This window comes from Tursiops truncatus, chromosome 10, assembly GCF_011762595.2.
Source record: "Tursiops truncatus isolate mTurTru1 chromosome 10, mTurTru1.mat.Y, whole genome shotgun sequence".
In the NCBI taxonomy this organism is placed as follows: Eukaryota; Metazoa; Chordata; class Mammalia; order Artiodactyla; family Delphinidae; genus Tursiops; species Tursiops truncatus.
In genome coordinates this window covers 13187649-13214055 of record NC_047043.1, presented here as the reverse complement: position 1 = coordinate 13214055, position 26407 = coordinate 13187649, and the positions used below count along the sequence as shown (strand labels likewise).

General features: G+C 42.9%; 1 protein-coding gene and 1 pseudogene across 1 annotated transcript in view; both read right to left on the bottom strand.

The window, feature by feature from the left end:
• The window catches only part of STMND1 (stathmin domain containing 1), a 70909-nt gene that overhangs the window by 16289 nt on the left and 28213 nt on the right, over positions 1 to 26407 (bottom strand). The window contains 2 exon segments of the mRNA XM_073810210.1: positions 3918 to 4098; positions 16129 to 16361. Of these exon segments, the coding sequence (XP_073666311.1) occupies positions 3918 to 4098; positions 16129 to 16361 (414 nt within the window).
• On the bottom strand, positions 7799 to 9494 carry LOC101322221 (actin-like protein 6A; annotated as a pseudogene).

Genomic DNA, 26407 nt, shown 5'->3' with positions numbered 1-26407 from the left:
ACAGAGGTGTTAGTATCTCTTCTTTTTCTTTTTTTCTTTTTTTTTTTTGCGGTACGCGGGCCTCTCACTGCTGTGGCCTCTCCTGTTGCGGAGCACAGGCTCCAGACGCGCAGGCTCAGCGGCCATGGCTCACGGGCCCAGCCGCTCCGCAGCATGTGGGATCTTCCCGGACTGGGGCACAAACCCGTGTCCCCTGCATCGGCAGGCGGACTCTCAACCACTGCGCCACCAGGGAAGCCCAGTATCTCTATTTTATACATAATGAGAGAAGCTAATTAGCTTGCTCAAGGTGACACAAGTAGTAAGTGAATTAACTAGGATTTGAATCCAAGTCTATTTGACATTAGCATCCACGATCTTCACCACCTCACTGTACTCCTTCCCAAATAGGTTTTGTATCAATAAATGGCTCCCACTGGTCATGGTCCACTTCTCTCTCAGGATGTTCTTAAAAAGAGTGTCATCGTTGACATCTGTCACTACCATAACAGAATTATTTTAACCATTTCTATCCATTCTTTTCTGAGTCTACCAAAGTACTTGGCTTGACATTTACAGTAGCTCACTTATACAGAAATCCCCGAACTACATCAGTCATTTCAGCTAATATTCATGATTTCTTGGGACACTGAAGACTATTGGGGGAATGTTTAAAAATAACATTGTGCTTCTGTCTGATTATAAAAGAAATACGTAGTTATCAGAGTAAACTTGGAATATATAAAAAAGAGTAAAGAGGAAAATTAAAATGTCCATACTCTTACCTTTCAGAGGTTGCCAGTTAACATACGAAATTTAATTTTTATAAATTTGACATCATACTGAACATCCAGTTTTATTTCTTATGTAGTTAATATTTACAGTAGTATCAGTTCATGCCATTAGAAATTTCATAAGCCTAAGTGTAAAAAGTGAAATTATGCAAGAGAACATGGGTGGATTTGTCTTTAATCTTGGTGTAGGGAAAGGCTTTCTAGCTATGTCTCAAAATCCAGGTTCAATGAAAGAAAGATTGATAACTTTTACTACATTAAAAAAACCCTTCAGGGGCTTCCCTGGTGGTGCAGTGGTTGGGAGTCCGCCTGCCGATGCAGGAGATGCGGGTTCGTGCCCCGGTTTGGGAGGATCCCGCGTGCCGCGGAGCGGCTGGGCCCGTGAGCCATGGCCACTGGGCCTGCGCGTCCGGAGCCTGTGCTCCGCAATGGGAGAGGCCACAGCAGTGAGAGGCCCGCGTACCGCCAAAACAAAACAAAACAAAAACAAAAACAAAAAAACCTTCAGAATGGCAAAAAAAAAAAAAAAAAAAACCCACAGTAAAAGTCAAAACTAGGTATCACGTACCTCCTGATTTGATGTGCTAAGTAGGATACAATATCATTTTTGGTATTCTCGCTAAAAATGCATATTCTGAACCTAATCATGAGGAAATATCAGACAAACCCAAACGGAGGAATGTTCTACAAAGTAAGTGGCTTATATCTCCAAATATATCAAGGGTTTAGAAGACAAAAAAAGGCCAAGGAATTGTTCCGGATTAAAGGAAACCGAAGTCACACAACAACTACATTAAACGTGTGATTCTGCATTAGATCTTGAACCAGAAATTTATTTCCAAAGGACATTTGTGAGACAACTGACAAAATTTGAATAGGTGAGTGAACAGCACTGCATCAGTGGTAGTTGTCTGATTTGGATCCTTGTACTGCGATTTTGCAAAGAATGTTCTTGTTTTTAGGTAATGCACACTGATATATTTAAGAGTAAAGTATCATTATGTCTGTGACTTACTCTCAGAAAAAATATAGATGTATATGGGAGAAGGGGGAGAGAGGGAAGAGGGAGGGAGGGAAGAGAGGGGACAGTGATAACACAAACGTGGTACAACATTAACTTTGGGGGAATCTGGGTGAAAGAATACAGGCATTCTTTGTTTTGGACAACTTTTCTTATCTGAAACTTCTCAAAATCAGAAGTTCTTTTTGTTTGTTTGTTTGTTTTGTTTTTGTTTTTGGCCATGCCATGCAGCTTGTGGGATCTCAGTTCCCCGACCAAGGATTGAACCCGGGCCCTCGGCCGTGAGAGTTCAGAGTCCTAACCACTGGACCACCAGGGACTTCCACAGAAGTGTTAGTTTGTTTTGTTTTTTTACTAAAAGGAAATACTTGGGAAATGTTAGTGTGAAACTTGAAATTTAAAAACATTTTTATTGAAGTATAGCTGATTTACAATGTGTGAACCTTGAAATTTTTAACAAATATACTTTGTAGCTGTGAAGAGGAGGGATGCAGAGAGGAGACAGAGAGGAAACTGGGCAGAGAACAAGTAGAAAGCTCAGGGTACCGGTTCTTATGCATCCTGTGGGAAGAGCTTTCCTGAAAACAAATTTACACTACATTTTGAAAACACCTGCTTTGGTGGTTCAGTCCCTCCCCCGCTGGTCTCTCTTAGCACCATCCTGCTTACCTGGGGCCCTCCCTCCCCACACTGCTTTCAACGGTGTACAGATGGCAGGACTGCCTGTCCGAGGGCACCCCTGTCCTCCTAACAATCCCTAGTCTGTTAACACATGGATATTGAGTATTCGTGTTGCAGTCTAGGAGGGATTCTCATCAAGAGAGTCATCAGAGAGAAAAAAATACATGTGCTGGCCCAACACAGAGGTAGAGAAAGAGGCCATCCCTGCCCTGCATCCCCCATCTCCTCCTTCATCCTCAGAGGTCATGCTACACCCTATCAGAAGCACAAGACGAGGGCAAATGTGAAATTTGCGATGGACCTAGAGAATATTATGCTTCGTGAAATAAGTCAGAGAAAGAAATATACTGTATAATACCACTTCTATGTGGAATCTAAAAACTAACACAAACGAATGCATATGCAAAACAGAAACAGACTCACAGGTATAGAAAACCCACTAGTGGTTACCGAAGGGGAGAGTGAAGAGGGGAAGGGCAAGATAGGGCTAGGTGATGAAGAGATACAAACTACTATGTATAAAATAGATAAACAACAAGGACATTTTATAGCCCAGGGAATTACAGCCATTACCTTGTAATTACTTTTAATGGAGTATAATCTGTAAAAATACTGAATCCCTATGCTGTACTCCTAAAAACTAACATAATATTGTAAATCAACTATACTTCAATTTAAGAAATAAATAAAAAGGGTATTAAAAAAGGAAATTTGTCATAACCTGAGTTGCCACAAAAGTCCAGGAAAAAGAATCTCACTTACCATCCAATCTATTTTCCAACTCTAACTGGTCCCTAGGGAAGAAACTACAGCAATGAGGAAGGAAACCCTCCCCCTACCCCAAATAAGTCTTCCTTGAAGTCTGTTAAGTTCAATTTGTTTCAAAGGCTGATGAAACAGAAACAAGAGCTCTTAACAACAGAAGGGTAACTCAAGTAAAGTGAAAACATACCATAGGAAAAACCACAAATAGTTTCTAAAGAACACACCAGGTCAACATCACATCTTTTATGTTTTTGAAAGATATTTTTATTGTACATTTGCTTATAACTTTGAATGGGGAGAGACAAGAGAAAAAGTTTGATGTAGATTTTACTTAATTTTTCAAATGTAGAACTTTGCCTTGGAAAGAGGTCAACATAGTGCAAGTTTTGAGGAATTTAACTAAAGCCTGTGCAACTCGTATTCCCAAGGCCTTATCCCAACCACCAATAAAGGCTCTTAGTTTAAAAAAAGATAGTTTTAATTATGTCATCAACAAGATGATTAATGGTTAGTATTACTTACCTAATGAAGGCCTAAGGCTATGTCTTGGAGATGCGACCTTGACATTTGAAGCACTGTCTGGTTCACAAAGCTGTGGTAAGTCACCAAACACACGTTATAAAATATATTCAGAGAAACAGTATTTTATATAGATCAACATGAACAGGGGCTGTTACCTGAATTTATTCTTCTGTTTCTTTCACTAGGAAATGGGGAACTTTCTGGAATGGTTCCAGGTAAGCTTCCCAACTGGGCCTGCTTGTCCAGGCTTCCAGGGCTGCCCACATTATCCTTGGGGAGCATAGTTTCAATCTGGGGTCTGAAATTCTCCCCGGAATAAGCCACACCGACATCAGCCTGTGAAAAGGAAACGGCTCTGTAAGAGTCAAGATTTCTTAAAAGATGAAAATGCCACACAGTCTGCTTTGTGAATAGCTGAGTAGTACCCAGCACCCTGTCAATGTGACCTTATGTGGCAAAAGGGACTTTCTTTGCAGGTGTGATTAAATTAAGGACCTTGTGATAGCAGGAGTATCCCAGGTTATCTGGGTGGGCTCTGAATGTAATCACAAGTGTCCTTAGAAGAGGGAGGCAGAGGAAGATTTGATCACAGAGAAGGAGGTGGTGATGCGATGTCAGAAGCACGGACACAGTTGGAGGTGCTGCAGTACCAGCAATGAAGATGCAGGAAGGGCCACCAGCCGAGGAACGCAGGAATGCAGCTCTAGAAGCTGGAAAAATCGAGGAAGAAGATTCTCTCCTCAGAGCCTTTGAAAGGAACCAGCCCTGCAAACATCTTGACTTTCACCCAGTGGAACCAATTTTGGACTTCTGATCTCCAGAACTGTGAGGGAATAAAATTGTGTTGTTTGAAGCCACTAAACTTACATTAATTTGTTATAGTGGCAGTAGGAATCTAACACAGTGACTAATAGGAATCTACCAGGTACAAGCTATCATGCTGAGTATTCTGGAGGGCACCAAGATGAACAAGTTTAATCATCAAATGTGAAAAGTAAAGACACTGCTATGTATAAAGCCTTTTTATTTATTTATTTTTTAACATCTTTATTGGAGTATAACCGCTTTACAATGGTGTGTCAGTTTCTGCTGTATAACAAAGTGAATCAGCTATACATATATCCCCATAGCCCCTCCCTCTTGCGTCTCCCTCCCACTCTCCTTATCCCACCCCTCTAGGTGGTCACAAAACACCGAGCTGATCTCCCTGTGCTATGCAGCTGCTTCCCACTAGCTATCTATTTTACATCTGGTAGTGTATATATGTCCATGCCACTCTCTCACTTGGTCCCAGCTTACCCTTCCCCCTCCCCACGTCCTCAAGTCCATTCTCTACATCTGTCTTTATTCCTGTCCTGCCCATAGGTTCTTCAGAACCATTTTTTCCCCCTAGATTCCATATATATGTGTCAGCATACGGTACTTTTCTCTTTCTGACTTACTTCACTCTGTATGACAGACTCTAGGTCCATCCACCTCACTACAAATAACTCAATTTCGTAAAAGCCTTTTTAAAAATGAAACTACCATTATTGTTTTTGTTTCAATCAGACACTAATCTAGGCTTTGCTGTTATGGTATTTGGTAGATGTGGTTAACATCTAAAATTAGTTGACTTTAAGCAAAGGAAATGATCCTCAAATAATCTGGGTGGGCCTCATCCAATCAGTTGAAGGCCTTAAGAGTGGAACCGAGGTTTCTCTGAGGGAGAAGGAATTCTGTAGACGCAGCTTCAGCTCCAGCCTAGCTTTCTGGACCACCTATTCTATTGTATGGGTTTTGGACTTGCTTTGCCAGCCCTTATAATTGCATAAGCCAATTCCTTATAACACATCTATTTATCTATCTGTTCATCCATCCTACTGGTTCTGATTCTTTGGTAAAACCCTGACTGATATAGAAACACAGTACAAAATAAGAAGGACCAGTCCCTAGACAGAAGCATTATTGACATCTTAGTATATAACTTCCCAAATATGTTTGATTATATAACTATAATCTTTAAAAATAAATTGGAATTGGCCAGTAAGCATATGAAAAGATGTTCAATATCATTGGTCATTAGGGAGATGTAAATCAAAACCATAAAGAGATATCACTTCACACACACTAAGATGACTATCATGAAAAAGACACATCATAAGAAGTGTTGTCAAGGATGTGGAAAAATTGGAACCCTTGCACATTGCCGTGGGAATGTAAAATGGTGCAGACACTTGGGGAAATGATTTGAGAGTTCCTCAAAAATTTCCTCTTAACATAGAGTTACCAGATGACCCAGAAATTCCACCCCTAAGTATATGCCCAAGCAAAATGAAAACGTCTGTTCATACAAAATCTTGCACAAATCTTCATAGTTATTATTCAAATATCTAAAAAGTGGAAACAACCCAAATGTCCAGCAACTGATGACTAGATAAATTAAATGTGGCCTATCCATACCAAGGAATATTATTTGGCAATAAAAAGCAATGAAGCTTTTTATAGACTTACGTGTATCAGTAGATACATGCTACAATACAGGTGACACCTGACAACATTATACTAAGTGAAAGAAGCCAGTAACAAAGATCATTCCACTTACATGACATGTTCAGAAGAGGCAGATTAATAGAAACAGAAGGCGGATTTAGTGGTTTCTCAGGAAATGCCTGTTGGCTGCCAATGGATAGTGGTTCCTTTTAGGGGGACAAAAGTGTCCCAAAATTAGCTTGTGGTGATGGTTGTCAATTGTGCATTTTAATGGATGAATTGTATCAATATATGTGGTTTACATTTCAATAAAGCTGTTTAAAAAACAAAAGAAATCAGATTATATATTAAGTGATATATTGTATTTCTGTAACCTTTGTTTTCTAGTAACTATTATATATCACAGACATTTACCTATGTCAATACATATAGGTCTATCTCATTCTATTTAATGGTGAGAGTAGTTGTTTATTTGACAATTGCATTGCAGTCCATTATGTAACTAAACCACCTACTGAAGGACATCTAGGTTTCTAACCTCTCAATATAATAAACAGAACTGGTATAATATCTGTGCATATACATCAGTGTGAACTCACCCAATCCTTCCATAAGAATAAATTCCTAGATGTGGACCTGCTGAGTCAGAGGATATACATCTTTATATTAATATGTGTTTCCAGAGGGCCTTCTATAAATCCTGCACTGACTTACAATCCCACCTTCTCCTTTTAAGGATGTCTATTTCTTCATACCACAGTTTCACTGCTTGTAGATAGGCTGAAACATGGCATAAAAGGGGCTGATAGGTGATTTAGTAAACCACCAACTCCAAAATGCTGGTGCATGTCAAATTTTTCATAATTCCACAGTAAAAGAAGGAAAATATAAGGAGTCTTTCATGAAGCTAAATTAATTTGATTTAAAGAACTGTCATTTATTTTGAAAGGAAGTAAATTAATATGTTCAGAAAAACTTTTCTCTCCCACTCCTCATTCAATGGAAGTCAAGGCCTCTAGTAGATGTTATCAGCCAACTTCTTCTCCATCTAAGACACACTTACCAGAGGAATCCTCTATAGTATCCCTAGAAGAGGCAAGAACATAAGCATCTTCTACAGACTACTGTCTTCCAGCTATTTTTTTTTTGGCTAGTAATTTTTATTTAATTTTAAAAGCTTAAGGTAAAAAATACAGGCAGTAAGTTTTACTAGTCAATAAAAAGCAATTCTACCAACCCAGTGGTAATATACTAAACGGAGTTGGAAAGCATTTTACTGAAAGCAAAATATTTCGAGAAAATAGACATTTATACAAAATTATAAAATGCTTGTAATAAGAATAAGTGCATTTCAAGGAAAGCACAAACTTATTTTAATCTATAGAGCCAGTTAAAGCCTTAAAAAATTTAAGTGGAGGGCTTCCCTGGTGGTGCAGTGGTTGAGAGTCCGCCTGCCGATGCAGGGGACATGGGTTCGTGCCCTGGTCCGGGAAGATCCCACATGCCTCGGAGAGGCTGGGCCCATGAGCCATGGCCGCTAAGCCTGCGCATCCGGAGCCTGTGCTCCGCAATGGGAGAAGCCACAACAGTAAGAGGCCCACGTACAGAAAAAAAAAAAAAAATTTAAGTGGAAACTGACATATGCAAAAATGTATAAACATTCTACAAAAGATGGTTGTTCTTTTCCTGAGTATACTAAAGCTATGAAACATAAGGTGACATAGAAGGTAGAGGTTTGGGAACTCTTCTCAAGGGCATTTCCTTTCTACACGCTGCTTCCCTCCTTCTTCATATTCTTGTTTGGAAATCCACATCTGCTGAAATGTGCCCAAAGAAGCTAGAATGGAGCCACCGATCCATGAACTAAACCTCTGTTCCACTGTTGTATTATTTGCAATCAGTTTCAACCGCATACTTGGGGGTGTTTTCTGAGAGAGTTCTCTATTCAACCTGTCAGTAAAGCTCTGTATTAGCGTGTTTCCTCCCGCCACTATAACGTTGGCACAGAGACCTGGTCTGATATCAATATCGCACATTCCAACACTTGCAGCGACAACATGACTGACGCCCAGCATTGTATTTCCTGATAACCCCTTTACACTGGAAGAGTCAAATAATCCTTCAGGAATCTTTAACCGTTCTGCTCCAAAATCACAGTGTAGTCATTGGGGAATTCATAATGAACAGTTGGCATCTGTGCGGCTACTTTTTCATCGTAAGTTGAATCTGATACTTGAAGTACTGAGCCTTGAAAATCCTGGATAACACAGTTACACATGTAATTGTGCCAAGACCTTGTAACCTGTGGCCACTTCTCTCTTCTGTTCCAGTTTGCTGGAGATCCTTCACAAACAGCTTCTTCTGATGCAATCATATATGGAGCAATCAGTTCTATATTCATTTCTTGGAAGAGTTCTCTGCACTACATAGTAATACAGTCTCCAGCAACAGGGGATTTTACAATGCTTTGCTGAAGGACATGGCCATCGTGAACTGGAACTGCAGTGGTATGAGTGGCTCCACTGTCTAAGATAAGCCCAGTAGAATGAACATTAGCAAATGCTGTCAAAACAGCAGTTTTGCAAAGGAAGAATGCGGGGATGTTGTGGTGCTCAAACATTAACTCTGTCAGTTTCTCTCTCTTTGCTCTGGTATTCCACGGTGCTTCTGACATGAGAACAGGATGCAGGCTGGCTTCTGATATGACTCATTTTGGAGGTATGAGCCAAAATAGCCTGGAAACTACCCCAATCTTCAACCATCCCAGTTTTCAGTGGTGGAATATGGCCTCTGTATTCTCCCTCGGAACACGCAGGGCATTTGCATCTATGTAATAGGTGGGACCGCCTTGTTTGCCTTTCCCACCATCTATTTCCATCAATGTACTTCCATCACCTCTTTCTACACCATACCAATAGCCATAGGGAAATCCATCTTGGGAGAGTCCTCACCAGCATAACCAGCTTTCACAGTATAGGATCCAATGTCAAACACAAGGGTTCCGGGCTTCCCTGGTGGCGCAGTGGTTGAGAGTCCGCCTGCCGATGCAGGGGACGCGGGTTCGTGCCCCGGTCCAGGAAGATCCCACGTGCCGCGGAGCGGCTGGGCCCGTGAGCCATGGCCACTGAGCCTGCGCGTCCGGAGCCTGTGCTCTGCAGCGGGAGAGGCCACAACGGTGAGAGGCCCGCGTACCACAAAAAAAAAACCAAAAAACAAACAAGGGCTCCAACCTCATCTCCGCCGTACACCCCGCTGCTCATGGCTGCTATCGATGCGACTCCTACGCTAAAGGCCACCAGGCGAAGTGACTGTGGGTCCCGAAAAGCGATGGCCCCCGACTCCCTTAACTTCCACCGCCACCCACCTCAGGCAACAAAGCTGCGTCCACACCCTTCTAGCCATTTTTAAAATGTCTACTGATTTTACTATTTTGGCCCAAGAGGTGATCTTCTCCTCTGAAACTTCAAAGGGCCTCAAGACTCCACCCTCCAACTCCCACTCTTTTCAGCACAGCCCTGTCACACGGATACACGTGTGTGTCTTGTTGGGGGTCACGAATGGTACCAACGAGAAAATGCCTGGATCGGGTCTTGATGAATGAGCTTCCGGTGGGGAAGGAGAAAAGGTCATTCTAGACACAGGAGCAAGTACACACAAAGACAGGGTGTGAAACAACATGGTGTGCCGAGGAACTTGAATTACTCCAGTTTAGCAGAAATAGACTGAGGTAGAAAGTGGTCGGTGCTGAGGTGGGAAAGTCTTTTGCGACAGGTAAAGACGTGTCATTTTATTTTGAAGGCAACAGGAATCTTTTGTAGGATTTTTACACATGGATGTGTAAAAGCATCAGGTATGATTTTTAGAAAAATGACTTTGGGGTTAGTGCAAATGGCAGGAGTAGAAGGAAGGATGGGACAGCACAGAGCGACCAGTTACGATGCCTACAGTTGTTCAGGTGAGACTAGATTACGCATGAACTAGGACCGTGGTAGTGAAAATGGGGGAAAGAGGTGGGCCCCGAAATATCAGAAAGGTGGATAACGGACCTCTCAGAGCTTCAGTTTAAAGGAGAGAGGTCCCTTCTGGCTCTAAATTATGACTCTAGGAACTAAACAGAAAACATTCCCTTTAGGAAAACAATAAAAGGCCAGGACACTGGCATGAAACTCTTGGGACTTTCACAATAAAAATCATACCAATTTAAAAATCTAAGCACGTTTGACCACCTTCTGGAAGCATTCCAAAGCTCCCTCAGAGGCTAAGGAGAAATCACCACAGCTAGGTGGTGGGTCCCTGTCACCCTCGGGTTCTCAGAATTCAATTAGCGATTCTCACATGTTCGTAGGGAGACTCGCATTGCTTATCACCCTGTTTACAGAACGTGATCACTCCAGCTAAACCAACATCAGTTCATTGTGTTGATGGTTAATTAGTTCTGTGGCTCAGAACTACACGGGAAAATATGAAAAACCAACCAACTGAACAAACAAGTAAGCAAATAAAAACTCAACAGATCTGTACTATGACTCAGCGCAAGGAGAAAGTGGGAGAGGATCTACATGCTTTTCTCTTTCTCTCTCCATCTCTTTCTTCACAGACTCAGTTACTGCCCATGTAGCCCCTGCATGGTAAGCTGACCCAGGAAAAGAGTCTTTACATATTACATGCTATGTTATTATATAATAACAATCATATCAGACAGGGCCTCCTTCTCCTTTGTTATACGAAATATATATAATATGAAATACACACACACACACACACACACACACACACACACACATATATTTTATATAACAAAGGAAAAGGAGGCCATGTCTGATATTTATCTTTTCGGGGCTCACAGTTCACACTGAAGGTAAAGATTATACTGTCCCTCTTTCCAAATGAACTATTAAAAACCAATATCTACAGTGAGAGTAAGACAGTTATTTTGACGAGTTCACTTCGTTTCACAGATCCATCGTTTTTTGAACCTAGAACAGCACTGAGTTACACACAGGGACTAATTTTGCCATTTAAGATTTCCCAGTGGAGATCCTGAAACAGAGAACTGATTTAACAACAACAATAAACAAAATGCCCATATTGGAACTGAGAGCAAACTTGAATGTTTTCAGTCTAACACGTGGCTTTTCACAAAGATCATCTGTCAAATACAAGTCAGAATAGATTTAAAGGCCACAACCCTGAACAACCTCCCAATTGTTCCCACAAAGCAATTCATCCAGGCCTGAGCAAGGAACTTTTCCATTTACGCTTATTTAGGTATGGTCTGCCTTCAAGCTCTGTCAGTGACCAAAACTTAAATTGTAGTCAATGAAACACAAGCTTCCAGCATAAAAGAACATGCACCAGCCTTCAGTTTCCAGAGCAGAAATTTAAGGTTTTTCTCTTTTGCAAACTAAGAAGTCTTTCAAACATCTTATCTATGTGCAACACATTCTGGAAATTTTAACACCCAATTTCATAATCTAGACTTGAGAATAGACATAGTCCAAAGATGAGAGATATTTACAAACTAATTAGATCTATGCCTCACAGGGATACGGCATAGACAGTTTTCCTGGTCTACCTATGCGTGCGTTTATATTTTCACACCAATAAGAAGTCTGTCTGCAATGGTATTGGGGGAAGGGGGTGGGGAGGTGGGTCGAAGGTTTTATTTTTTCCTTGAGATGAAGTTGTAGCAGAAGTACAGATTCAATGTTTCCACATTTTGTATCAATTTCATTTTATGCTTCCTTGTCTTAATAAAAATTGATAAATTTTAGACAGAATTGAAAAACTGTGAATTCCAAGGTAACAGCTATGCATGGGAATTAACACCATTCCGAAAAAGGTATTACTTTTAACTACAGAAAGGTGTTTTGTTTGTTTGTTGGTTGGTTGGTCTGGCAGTATTATATGTTGTGTTCTAAAGCTTTGGGGAAACAAATTTGCCAAACAGCTTGGAGGGAGGGAGTCATTTGTCAAGGCTCCCTGGAGCTGAAACCTTCTGAAATCAAATTACTGGCAGATGCATTTTATAAATATATTTGTCTGTAGACATACAGGAAGAATTTTCTCATCAAATTTTGATTTTTTTCTAGTGTACTTCAAATAAATGTAATAATAAATAGCAACCCTCCAAAAACCAAACAGAAATATATATATATATTCATATTTTAACATCTTTATTGGAGTATAATTGCTTTACAATGTATATATAAATATATATTTTTAATTGCACTTTAAAAGTTAGCTCCTTTTACTGACGACAAACAAGAATTTTCTTGTCAAAGTTTAGGGGAAAACTGTGAAGGATACTTAGAGATCATCTATTCCAATCTAGTCTCTCCCCTTTTATATTAAGCAAGAAACTTTGAGTTAATCACATAGAAGAAGAGCATTTCTCTAAATAAAAAAGTTTCCCATGCTTTCCTTCTTATGCATTATTTTATTACCATGTCCTCTTTCCACTTTAAGGGAGAGTGAACAGAAACTCTGCAGGCAGATCTCAAGAAGTTTGATTCAGAATATTTTGAAGTCGTGCCGCTAAGAAACATAAATATTTCATGCAAGCAAACATGTTCATCTCATTTAAAAGACACTGCTGAACTAGTAAACTCTCAGCCTTACGCATTTATGAAGGTAGCAAAAAGTACTGTTCTGACAGCCTGAGAGTGTTTAATTAATAATCATACTTTTCCCAGATCAGATTTCCAAAGTCAAATGCTTGGGGTAGGGAAAGAGAGGTACAGACAGACGTGAGTCAACTCTGAGTCTATTTTCAGGTTATTTTAATATTAAATTTCCTCCTTGCTGAGTGCCATTAGTCTAGTTATGCTACTAGGAAACAGGAAGATGCTAAGGAATTGAAGGAGCTGGGAGGGACATGCAGTCACCCAAGAAACATTCGTTAATGGCTGCTCTGCACCAAGCACTGTAGCGAGCACTGGAGACACAAAGACAAAAAGCAGTTCTTGGGCTTCCCTGGTGGCGCAGTGGTTGAGAGTCCGCCTGCCGATGCAGGGGACACAGGTTCGTGCCCCGGTCCCAGAAGATCCCACATGCCGCGGAGCGGCTGGGCCCGTGAGCCATGGCCGCTGAGCCTGCGCGTCTGGAGCCTGTGCTCCGCAACGGGAGAGGCCACAACAGTGAGAGGCCCGCGTACCGCAAAAAAAAAAAAGCAGTTCTTTTCCTCAGTGATAGCTTAGGATGGGAGGCAAGCATGGAAACAAATAAGTACAATGAAAAATTCTGAAATATGATAGGAGAAGGTGTAAGGTCCACTCCACCAGCACGGGGGCAGGGGCAGGGGGACTGCAAAGAGTAGTCTTGAGTCATATTGAAACCTGGGGGCATATTTGCCTGTGGTCCAGGAAGACAAAGAAGGAAAGGTCTGAAAGAAAGAGAACAGGTGCAAAGGCACAGAGGTAGGAACAGAATGGGGTTGCGGAACACGTGGTGAGGTCTGACCAGAATCGGAGGGAAAGGAGAGATGAAACTGGAGAATTTGACAGGCGTCAGCTCGAGAGTCGCTAGTAAGGCACACTAAGAACTTAGGATTTTATCTCACATAAATAATGGTAATAATAGTGATTGTAATAATTAATATCAAGTGCTTATTCTGTGCCAAGCTTTGGTATGAGCACTTAATGTGAACTCAATTCATTTCATCCTCACAACTCTATAAAATAACTATTATTACCCTCATTTTACAGATAAGGAAGCCAGGGCACAGAGAGGTCAAATGACTTAACCAAAGTCACACAACTAACAAGTGGTGAATCCAGAAATCAAACCTAGGTAGTCACATTCTTGACCATTGGTTGGTGTGTCTACCTAGTGGGTCACTGACTTTTTTCCAGCAGAGAACTGACATAATCAGATTTTATTTTAGAACGATCCCTCTGGAGGTCATGTGGAAGATTGGAGCTGCAGGGCAGGTGCAGGCTGGTCATGAAGGAAGCACCCAGGGAGACTAATGAGGAGTCTTGTACCAAAATCCAAGCAAGGAAATTCAGGAAGAAACCCAAACCCCTCCCAGGCCTTGAGATGCTTGGCCCAAAGGGACCTAGTGCATTTGACACTTGGAGAGGATTGCTTTTCAGCACTCCTTCTCTATACAACAAAATTATTTTCAGTAATAACCATGAAATGGGACAAATGATAAATGGCCAGAAAACAAACTCAAATAGTGAAAATTTTCTTCTACTGAAGTCTTATATGTAATCATGCCAGTAAAATAAATTTTAAAAGATTTTTGCACAAACAAGGAAAAGCAAAATGGATTAGTACTTTAAAATCACATTATTTTTTGGAAAAGGAGAGGGAAAAACAGCATTCTTAATGTTACTCCACAGCAGTGATGAATAATAACAAAGATGACCAAATTGCTCCCAAGAAGCCCATAAATCTATTAGGGAGAAGCAGCTTTAAACAAACATTTACCACGTGATAAGGGAGCACCAGAGTATTTGGGCAGTGGTGCTCGGGCTCAGCGCTGACAGGAGAAGTAGGATTTCACGAGGCACACGGGAAATGCGACCCAGGGAGGCATTCCAGGAAGAGGGAATGGCATGGGGAAAGGCACGGAGGGTGAGGAAGCCTGGAGGAACTGAGCACTGCAGGTTCTTGGCTTGGCAGACCTGAGGGTCCACGAATGAGAGCGTCTGGGGAGCAGAGGATGACATCAGAGAGACCAGTAGGACCAAATGTAAACTTTTGCACACTGCACGGAATTTTTTTCTTAGCAAGATAGCCTGGTTAGGGTGGTGATGGGAGAGGCAGAAAGACCCAATAATAGGTAATGGGGCCCTAAAGGCAGACAGTGGCGGTTGGGATGGAAAACAGAAAACAATGTTGAGATGGGTGGGCATCTGGGGACAGGCATCCCCCAGGGCACCAGGGACTAAGCCTGAGTCCCAGCCTTTAGCTGCCTCTGGTTTGTTTTTGATGGACGCACACACAGTAGGTGCTGTAACTGATACTGAAGAATGTCTTGCCCATCACCTGCTGAGAGAAAGTGTGTGCTCTTTAAACTGTAGTTCCAAAAATGCGCTTCAGAAGGGGTGACCTTAAGTCTTGGTTTGCGGCAGGCAGTATGGGCTTATATCAGACTGTCTGGGCAAAGTTATTAATAGGGTTCCCTTCCATTCTTAGGAGTATTCTGCTTTTAATGATAAATTATATGGTAACACTGTCTTTGGGTAACCGCTCCGGAAGGAACCTTTGTGGGTTCCTAGTTCTGTTTGTGGAATCTCGCCCTGGTGGTGAGGATGTAAATCATGGACCGCATTTCCACCTCCCCCAGCCCATCCCTCCATACACTACCCTAGAAAAAAGCGCCTATTCTTTTCTCCAGAAGAATTACGGGAGATGCAACCGTGAGGGAGAGTGGGCAGTCCTAGGACGAGACTCTTGACAACTGGTCCTATCTCCAGCTCTGCCCCCAAACGAGCTGTGGAGCCTCGGGCAAGTTGTCCACCTCTCTGGGCTTCTAGATCCTCTTGTGAGCAGCACGAGGGCTCAGCCAGACGGCTGCTAAGATCTCTTCCAGCGCTAAGGAACTCCCAAGGGGCCCACTTTCCGGAAGCCTATATGGCGGCTCCCAGGAACTCTCAGTTTCCCCTGCGAATCACCACCAAACCAGCTCTGTGCCGAACGCCCCGCTCATCCCGTTATTCCTACCTCTGCCCTGGGGTGCGACCACCTTCGCGGCCTTTTGAAACACAAAAGCTAGTCCTGTAGCAGCACGGGACCTGGTTAAGACAGCAGTTAAGCGGCCCCAGAAGAAAGCCGCTTCCTCCCCGCCCACCCACTGCCCGTCGTCCAAGCCGCCTCCAAGCGTGGGAATCGCCAGGCCTGCCGGGTAAAAGACTTTGTTCCCGTTTGTCTCTTTGTTTTTACCTTGAATCCCTCTTTCCAGCCCTTCTGAGGCGCGGGCACACGTCTCTGTTCTGCAGCGGCCTGGGAAGGTCGGCAGCCCACGGCGCGCGCCGCACGGCGCTCCTCAGGCCGGGCCGCCCCCTGCGCGCCCTCGAGCGCTCCTCGCCGCGCTCTTTGCGCACGTGCGTTTCGGCCCTGCGCGCTGCCCCTCCCCCAGCCGCCCTCAGTGACTCCAGCCTCTCCCGCCTCGCGCACTTAAAGGCTCGGCAGGAGGCGCTCGACACTAGGGCCGTGGCCCGGAACCGTCGCCACCGTAAACCCCATCACGCGGATAGGACCTGGGCGGCAATGGGACTTTTGTAACCTGGACCTGCAAGATCGGAGGCGTTCAAAGGACACCTGGGTTGCCCTCTCCCGAGCCTAGTGAGGGGAGAGACTGCTGCCTGGCCACGCTGGTTTTAAAAGTACCCTAGGCGCCAGCATCCTGCGGGGACCTCTTTTTTTTTCCTTTCCAAGGCATCGTGGGGCATGTCCCCACCCCTGCTGCCTCAGCCGGGCGCTCAAGCTGTTGGCTTTGGGGCTACAGACCCCGTGGGGACTGTGTAGAAGGAGGTTGCGAGGAAGGCGACCGTAGGAGTCCCGCCGGCGGAAGCGGCGCTTGAGGACAGGTGGACGGTGGAGGCGGCCCGGCTGGCAGCAGACTGCAGTGGCGCAGGGAGACCCTGGAGGGGACGGGCACGCAAACAGAAGCCCACTCAGTGAAGAAAACCAGACTTTTAGGATCATAAACAGCTCAGCAGCCGCGAAATGGGTCATGCAAATCATTTTTATGGAAGGTGCATTTTATGGGCTGTTACCTTGTAAGGAAAGAGGGTGGATGGGTGTGCATATTTCTCTCAGAGAATTAAAATGGTGGCATCCATCAAAGAAAGGCAGACCAGGCGGACCGCCCACATGAGCAACAAGTTGTTCCTTCCTGGATTTTTTTTCTTTTTATCCTATTTCCAATTAATTTTTATTTTCCAGAATAAATTATTTTTAAAAGAGTTGAAAGGGATCTAGACGTTATCTACCAGCCCCTTATTTTACAGGCTGCAAACTTAGGTTCAGTGAGGTTGAGTGACGTAGACGGGGGTGGGGGGGTGGGGGGGGAGTTAATGAGGGAGCTGGAATGAGGCACCAGGTGGCCTCACTCTGTCCCGTGTATCCGTAACACCAGGCAAATACGAGAAAGGATTCTTGGAAATGTCGTAAAAGTTCTGGGTCCTGCTAAGGAAATTAATGGTCAGCTGTGTTATAGGAAGCTGATTATTTGCTTTATACCATTTAAGCTCATTTCACTCGCCTTACTGCTGTGAGGGTGCTGCCTGTCAATTTTCCTTTGGCTAAAATTGAAGAAGAGGAAAGATGAGATGAAACTCAAGCCAAGGCATTGTGATTGTTGAGCGACAGGCATTAAAAATTTGTGAATGAAGAGTTGAAGCCAGGCTAAAATGGTGTTTTGGGAACTTCTCTGTGTTAACTCATGGGTGTAATAAGTCACATGAAATGTTCCAATTGGAAACTGAAAAATTCTCAACTAGAACTCAATACAGAGGACACTTATAAAACGTTCTTGAGAAAGTTTAACGGAAGTTTGTAGGATGAACTGTAAGAGTGAAATACTACAGATCTTTTTTTTTTTTTCCTTTGAAGGCCATCTGTGAACAGAGGCTTGCTAGGACATCAGTGTGAATGAATGATACCCAAATGTACTGTGCAGCTATCTTTTGAGGCATCCTATCATTTACAGTCCAAAGTTGTGAAAAATGCCCGTTTTTTAAAAAAATCTTTATTGGAGTATAATTGCTTTACAATGGTGTGTTAGTTTCTGCTTTATAAAAAAGTGAATCAGCTATACATATACATAGATCCCCATATCTCCTCCCTCTTGCGTCTCCCTCCCACCCTCCCTATCCCACCCCTCTAGGTAGAAAAATGCCCTTTTTAAAGGTATGTGCTGGAGCCTGCTTTGTACTGTCTCATGAGAGACAATTCTCGGGAATATTTGGACCTAGCTGTTCAACACAGCCATTACTAAAAATTAAATTATATAAACTCACAAATTAGTTATATTAAAAACAAAGGTAATAAGTACAACTCAGTTTCTAATTGAAGAAGAGGAAATTATTTTAATCAGTTTCTAATTATTACAACTTACTACGTTTCTGAGTTTATTGACGTCTCTTGTATCTGTATGGTGTGCTACTGGGTGTCTCTTCCCAACTCCACCTTCAGTGATATCACGTTGATAGTTTAAAATCAGCCAAGGTAGGACTATGTACACCATGAAAACTGGTAAATGCTCCAAATCAAAGGCTTTCTCCCCACCCCAGCAACCCCCCCCCCCCCCCCTTCCCCCTCCCCCAGAGAGCACACCACTGACTGTTTATTCCAGAATGCCAAGGAATGCCTCTGCCCTCTACACCGTCCTCTGACCTCTCTCTGCAGTGAAGCGGCCTCTGTTACCCGCAGCCTAAGAATGTGTGCTGGTATCATTTCCACATCTCCCTTCACTGGAGCTGGGGCGCTATTCTAAGGCTCCAGGCTCTGTGTCCTTAACTATCCTATTCTGGTCTTGGATAACCTGTTTCCACCTGGATGACTGCTAGAGGGAAAAATCCTTCGAGGCTCACCCAAGCAGGGCTGTCACTTGCTCACTTTAAAGTTTGACTACTACTCCCCATTTTTCTCCTCAGATATGAATAACCTCTGGAAGGTCAAGTTTTTACTTCCCTCCGGAATCTATTTAAGCCTGAGCTTTGTCTTGAGCTTTTTTTCCCTCTGGAGCGATGAGGGTATTGTAAGGACTTGGGCCTCTCACACTTTACAGTGCACACCCTGGAGATCTTGTTAAAATGCAGATTATGATTCAGTAGGTTTAGTGTGCGGCCCCAAATCCCACATTTCTGAAAAGCTCCCAGTGCTTCTGTCGCTTTTTGCACAGGGTCACACTTGGAGGGGGAAGGGTGCAGAACTCATCAGAATATCAAATCATGACTTCAAAAGGCAGAAAGGAGAAAGGAAAAATGGGAGGAAGGAGAAAGAATAGAGGAGGCAAATGACAGGGAAGATTAAAATGAAGTTTATTAGACAATCAAGCATAGAGGAAAAGAAACCCTGGCCTCATTTTATCAAGGTATCCTCTGTCTAGAAAGCACCTTTATCACATAAAATTACAACTAGGAGCCTGAGTGCCACACCAGCTTCTCATCCTCTTCCCTGGTAGAGAAAGGATCTTTGCACGTTAGTGGATCAGAGTGAAGAAGAAAAGAAAATCCTTACTTGCCATCACCCAAGCTCTGGAGGTAGCTTTTCCTCTCCTGTCTGTTCTGAAAGTTACCCTTCCAGGGATGACGGGCAAACCAGAGAGCAGACGTGTCTCCCCACAGCACTGGGAAGGTTAGTATATCAGGGCGGCGGGGGTTGGCGGGGGCAGCGGTTGGTACCACGCCGCCAAGGGGTTTCAGAGTTCACATTGAAAGCTCTACAATTTTAGTTCAGACCCTAAGCTTTTCTAGGAAGTGGGACGTCAGAGAAATCAATTCTGATCCCACCACCAAATCCACTGAGTTTACCAGCATTCTTCCTATGCATAGAAAAATTACGTGCTGACCTTCATTCCCAAACGTGTCCCAACTGACTAATTATTTCAGTAATAGCTGACATTGTTGAGGGCTTGCTAAGGATTAGGTAAATGAGGGAAGCTGATGACTATGTTGGTGTTTCTATTTTATCAGTCAATTGGTTTAAAGCAAGGATGGGAAAACTAGGGCCCACTGCCTGTCTTTATCTGACACATGAGCTAAGAATAGATTTTAAATGGTTGAAAAAATATAGGAAAAAAAGAACATTAATTAGTAATTCCTGAAAATTACATGGCATCCTAGTTCCATTGTCTGTAAATAAAGTTTTATTGGAACAGAGACACCCCCATTCGTTTACATATTATCTCTGACTAATTTTTGCTACAATGGCAGGGTTGAATAGTTGTGACAGAGACCATATGGCTTACGTAGCTGAAGATATTTATTATCTGGCCTTTTATGGAAAATGTTTGCTGATCTCTGATTTAAAATGATAAAGTAATTCCCACAAGGGCATGAAATAATTCTGCGGAACCCCAACGGCCTGAAAGAGTTTGTACTGCTTCCAGAAGGGCCAAAAACTCCCAGGAAAGAGCTGCCATACGAGGGGAATTTATCTCATTAACTAACAACTCCCAGGCCCATGAAACATTTTGTTAAGTGGCTTCATTCAACTGCTAAAACCCTCCCCTGCTTCTATCGAGTGCCCTGTTCAACAGGATGGCTGTGGAGTAGCGAACAAAACTTCCCTGTGCCGCTCAGCTGTTTTGCATCCTGATACTTAGCGCAGGAACGCTTGTCGTTTCTGGAAAAAGAAAAAAGAGCACCAGATTGTAAGAAAGAGGGTGGTATTTCAAGTGTCATCTTGAATTTAAAGACCTAATTTAAAAACCCCATATTGTTCTGGTTCTTCACGTCCTTTGTCAGACGCTTCAACCCAAACATTGTATTTCTGGAAAACAGTCCTCCCCTTCACGCACACATTGTGTCGCTCAGATGTGAAGTTTATAGCTGAGGAATCCACTGGGGTAGGTTGCCGCAGTAACAGAACCAAGCACACTTAGAAACCTCATGGATCTGAGCGGTTGTGTGATAAAACTACTATGAGTCAAGGCAAGTTGTACCAGCGTATTGTTAGGAAATACACAACAACACATTTGCATAATCAAGATTTTTGCAACCCCTGTGCGAAAGCTTGCCGTGACACCAGCGATGAATTAATGGAGTTGCCTAAAATGCAGAGTGCAAGCGTATTTTAGGCCTCCCTCTAAGGGACTTGATAGGACAGATTCTGGCAGGGAACACCCAGAAATAAATGAATAAGCCCACAAACAGGGGAACAATTGTTTACCAAACCTTGGCATTAAGCCACCAATCTGGATGTTGGCTCATTCAACACAAACTGGGTAAATACAGAGAGAAAATGCCAATCTCAGAGGAATACCTCAGTGAATGGCAGCTTCACAGGAAGTGTAGCCATGATAATCTCATAGAATTATAAGCCTTCCATTTACATCTACCCTTAAGAACCAGTTCTGAGCCACCTTTAGGTCTTACATGGGTCTAAGACTGTGCTGAGGGCTTAATGGGGGTGTGTAAGAGGGGGACCAGTCCTCGCTGAATGGCAGTGAAAGGCAAACTCGCTTTTTAGAAAGCTGTAACAACTCTTAAGTTTACACATGGCAATTTTCACACACTGATATTCTCACAATTAAAGAAAAGTAATATTTAAGTGATTTTCACCGCTTCTAATTTTGGCAGTACGTGGGCACGCAGCACTGAGCCTTTTAGAATGAGTGGTGTGATTTTTCCGCTCTGGCCTTGAACATATTGTTTGATACTCTAGGGGAGTTTGGCTGCTTGCAGAACTGAAAGACTAGGGGGAGAACAAAGCTTTCTAAGAGACTTGAATTTTTTCTCCACTGGAATGTGGTAGAAAGAATGCTGGGCCAGCTGGCTTGGTAGTGGACTGGCCTCCAGGAAGTTGTTTAACCTCTGGGGGTCAGCGCCTCACTCTTGTAATAAAAGGACTTGACTAGGAGGATGCTGAATATTTAATAGCCCCTGGAGCACCTATTCTCAAAGTGAGGTACTGTAGCATCTGTTTCAGAATAACCTCTGCATGTTGTCATAAATGCAGATTCCCAGCAATACGAACAAACGCATTGGATCAGAATCTCTGAGATGGGTGCCCCAGAATCTGCATTTTTAAGAAGCATTTGGAGTTATTCATATGCATAGGCATGCTTGCCACATTGCAAAGAGCAGAGGGGAGAAGAATCTGGGCTTCAGAGAAGATCAACCTTTGACCTTGGGAAATTATTTCACCTTCCTAAATCTCAGTGTACTCATCTTTAAAATAGGAGATAGCAATAATACCTACCTCCTAGGGTTACTGGGTTATATATTTAATCGTCCTAATATATATATTTAATATATAACTAACTAAATATATATATAGGCATGGAAAATGCTTCACTCACCCACAGTAATTACAAAATTCAGGGCAGCTAAGACGATTTAGACTATATTTTGACATTTAGGGTTGACCTATTTTTTTTTATTGTAAAGTTGTAAAATTCTAAACTCTGACTGAAAGTCCACAGCTTTATCAAACTAACATCACTGCAAGTGAAGAAAACAAGTTTTGTTGGATAATCTGGCTTTTGAACAAGATTAGTTTTTTAGGTTTTTTTTTAACCACAAGCTTGCTTACATCTCATTTTTAGACCCACAAGGACAGTTCATCTGCCCTCTAGCCCTCATGCATCAGGCCCCAAAGCTCTAGGAAAATAATAATTTTTAAAAAAGAGTGCAAATATCACTTGTCATTTACCACCAACCGAAAGCAAGCCTTGCCCTTTTCACAGTGGATGCTGCCAATTTCCTTTCTTCTGGAGAAGCCCCCTTCTGAGCGGGTGGGGTTCACACAAGCCCCATGATTCCCTGCTTCGCTCTCCTTCCCTCTGTCTTGTCTTTGATCAGGCTCTACAATTATAGCAGCCCCAGCGAGCTGCCTGCTCCGTGCTCTCTTTCGGAACAAGCTGTGGTGAGGGCCTGATAGTCTGAATTACTTGGAGGGAAATTACAGCTCTTCTCCCCTCAAAAGTCTGTTGAGTCTCTCCAGGAGATTCATCACAGGGAGGCTGTTACTGATTTCTCTCTCTCTGTGAAGACTGAAATTCAGGTACAAGTACTCTTTTTGAGAGTTAGGGATGGGGGAGGGAGACAGAGAGAGAGAGACAATAAGGAAACAGAGAGAGAGAAAGATTTTTTATGAAGGGGAAAGGTAAGGACAACTTTCCCAAACAGAGAAGTGTGCGTGAGTCTAGAGTATGCTCTGGACCAGCCTCCGGTGGGAAAGAGGAACTCAGTTCTTCAATTCCCTGTGCCTGAATGGGCTTCATCCCCATACCAGGTGGCACCAGTGTCATTGTTTGCAGAAATAGCTCCCTTCCATTTAATTCCCCAAACATGGATTGGGCACCTACTAAGTGTCAGGTGCTCTGCTGAGCTCAGAGTTGGTGTGTGATAACATCTGCTTTAGCCCTACCTTTCAACCAGGTGTCGGCAGGTGGAATTCTTGTAGGGACAACTATTAAGAGTAGAAGGGTCATGCAGAGACTGTGGACCTAGAATGAAAAAATGTCATTCATTCTTAAAAAAAAAGGTCCGTGTTCAGAATGCCAGCTCGAGGGCTAATGCTAAACTCCAGCTCAGTTTTGTGAATGCTCTTGAGTGGCAGCTGATGGTCACTTTTTGCACGTGGTGAGGTACCTGCCACCACACTTTCAGGTGCTAGTAAAGTAACTGTGTGGGTCAAAAAAAGCCTGTGTTGTTCCACTCTCCACGGAGTGTACATCAGCCAGCTACGGGATGACGGCCGCCCCTGTCCTTCCAGAGGCTCTTCTTACTAATTATTGGGGAAGTGTTTCAGACCCAACCTGACTCATTTTTCTCATGAATCCTTCATCACCTTCCTAGATTGCCCCTCAGACACCCCAGCTGACACCATACCTATAGGCTCCCATGAAATCTCCCATTGTCTGATGTATTGAATTTTAATTTATGGCCAAGCATCATTTGTTACTTCCACCTAACCAAGCCAATCTTCTTGTCATCCACACATACTTTTGGAGCCTGCCATTTGTTCTACATGTTTGCTTATTTACACTCAACAAATATTTAGTGAGCTCCTACTGTGCACCAGGCACCGTTCAGGTGCTGAGGGTACAGGAGAGGCCAAAACAAAGTCCCTGCCTTCAAAGAGCTTAGAGTCTAGAGTGGCAACGGAATACACAAAAGAGTAGCCGGATACCCTGGGAGGTGGTGAAAAGTGCTATGCAGGAAAATAAAGCTCAGAAAAGGATAGAAAGTAACTGGGAGGTTGGGGGGGGGGGAGCTATAATTTTAGATGAGGGGTCAGGAGGGGTAGAGAGGAAATGACCTTTGTGGATGGAGGGAGACGGCGTTTTCTAAGCAGAGAGGACAGCAAGTAAGAATGCCCTGTGCCAGAGCATGCTTAGACTGTGCAAGGGAGAGGGTGGAGGCCAGTGTGGCTGCCCGGGAGTAGGAGAATATAGGGTCCAGGTCAGTGAGGCAACTAATGTCAGCATCATTGCTCATAGGACTGGGTGGAACCCCAAGAGAAGTAGTACCATCTCCTTCTTGTTCTTGGGGAGGTTGTGTATTATTATACTCATTGTATCAGGTGTGTGAGGGTCAGAAAGGGGCTCATTTGTCAATCTATGGGCCCACGATATGGTCACACCCAGTGATCCTAAGTCCACGTCGCCTGCATGAATCCCACTGTTTCTTCTTCCCTTAGCAGAGTTTCTCCAGCACTCAGCAGAGGCTCATACTGTATTTCATGACAAAAATCCTCCTTTTTTTTTCCAAATGTATTTTTACTTTACAAACAGGCAGTGGGGACTCTGACGGGGACCCCAAGATTATGCCCGGACAGTGATGTGCTCCAGAAGCACTGCAGCAGGGAACATGCTTCTCTCCTGACAGGATTTATCACTAATGGATCCATCAATCTCTTTCAGTGCAGTATCTGAAGAATTAAAAGAACTGAAGAACTGTCCGTAGTGGGCAAGCCTACAACTTTCCTGCTGAGTTTATTCTTATTCCCCCTCCAGAGTGAATCCCAGCTGACTATTAATTAGGCTGACTATTTACCAGCTAAGTGCAGAAAGGGCAACAGTAACAGATATTTGCAGTAATATTAGCAGTGATGCTCACCTAGAAGGGAGAATCTTACTTTCAAAGTACACCACACAATGCAGTAAAATTGTACTTTCAGTTGTTCAGAGCACATGTGATATCCCTTCAAACTGCTAGAGGGGAATATTCAGCTTGTTATCCTCTTATACAATACATTTAGCTTGGGTTGAATTCAATTTAGCAACAATATAAGAATTCTTTTATTTCCCATTCTGTTAGGAAAAAAAAAGCAAAGAATGCTTCAAAGTTGCCGCAAGAGGAAAAAAAGAGACATCTCCCCTGTCCTCTTTCCTCAATCTGTTATATATTTTTAAAAAATTATCTGTTTTATGATTATTATATATCTTGACAGCATCAAAAATTTGGTTAAGTGATGCCTCCAACCTTCTCCCTTTCCCCTGATGTAACATGATTCAGATAGACTTCCAATCAAGATTGAGTAATAAGAAGCAGACTTACCCTCCCACCAGAAACAATTAAAAACAAAATATGTGAAACAATGGCTTTTAAGACAGTGGACACCAGGCAATGAAGGACAGTGGTCCCTGAGAGATGGAAAGCAAATAGAGTGAGCCTATGATTACCTTTATCTAACTGCCTTGAGAAAGATTCCAGATGATGGTACAGGGAAAGAAAACCCCAAACAGCCAGCAGAGTCCTTGAATTGAGGAGAAGATGCTGGGAGTCCAGGGAGGGAAAAGGTGGCAAGAGTTTGCAGGGTGCAAAGTACCTGAGAGGAGACAGAGAGAACTCTGGGGACTGCAGAGTGTCCCCTTGAGTACTCAGTGGAGGACTGATCAACACAGGCATGTAAGAAAACTACTCAAGGCTGGGGAAAGAACCACCCAAAAGGATTAGAGGGAATAGAACTCTGAGCTCTTACAGTGCCTGTTCCCACCAGTCAGACTAGAAAACCTCAGCAGGCATAGGTTGGAGTACTCAGAAGGTACTAAATACTTGTCCTTAGTAGTGGGAAAAAAATTAGCCCTTCACTAAGCATCACTATGGCCCCACCTAGCAAATCATAAAAGCAAAATCTGAAACTGCGTGCAAGTAATGGAACTGCACCCCAGAGTTTACGAATATTTATAGAGACTCAAAGCTATCCAGGACCCAACAAGATAAAATTGATATTGTCAGAATTCTAATTAAAAAAATGGACCAGGCATGCAAAGAAACAGGAAGATACGATCCACAATTAGGAGAAAAATAAGCCAACCAAAACAGACCCAGAACTAAAACAGATGTTGGAATTAGCAGACAAGGGCATTAAAACTTATGATTACTGTGTTCTATATGTTCAAAGAGCTAAAGGAAAGATTAAGCATGTTAAGATTAGAGCCAGGAAATATTTTTTAAAAGACTCAAACTGAACTTTTGGAGATGAAAACTTCAATGTCTGAGATTTAAAAAAAATAACCTGAATGGGATTAATGACAGTCTTA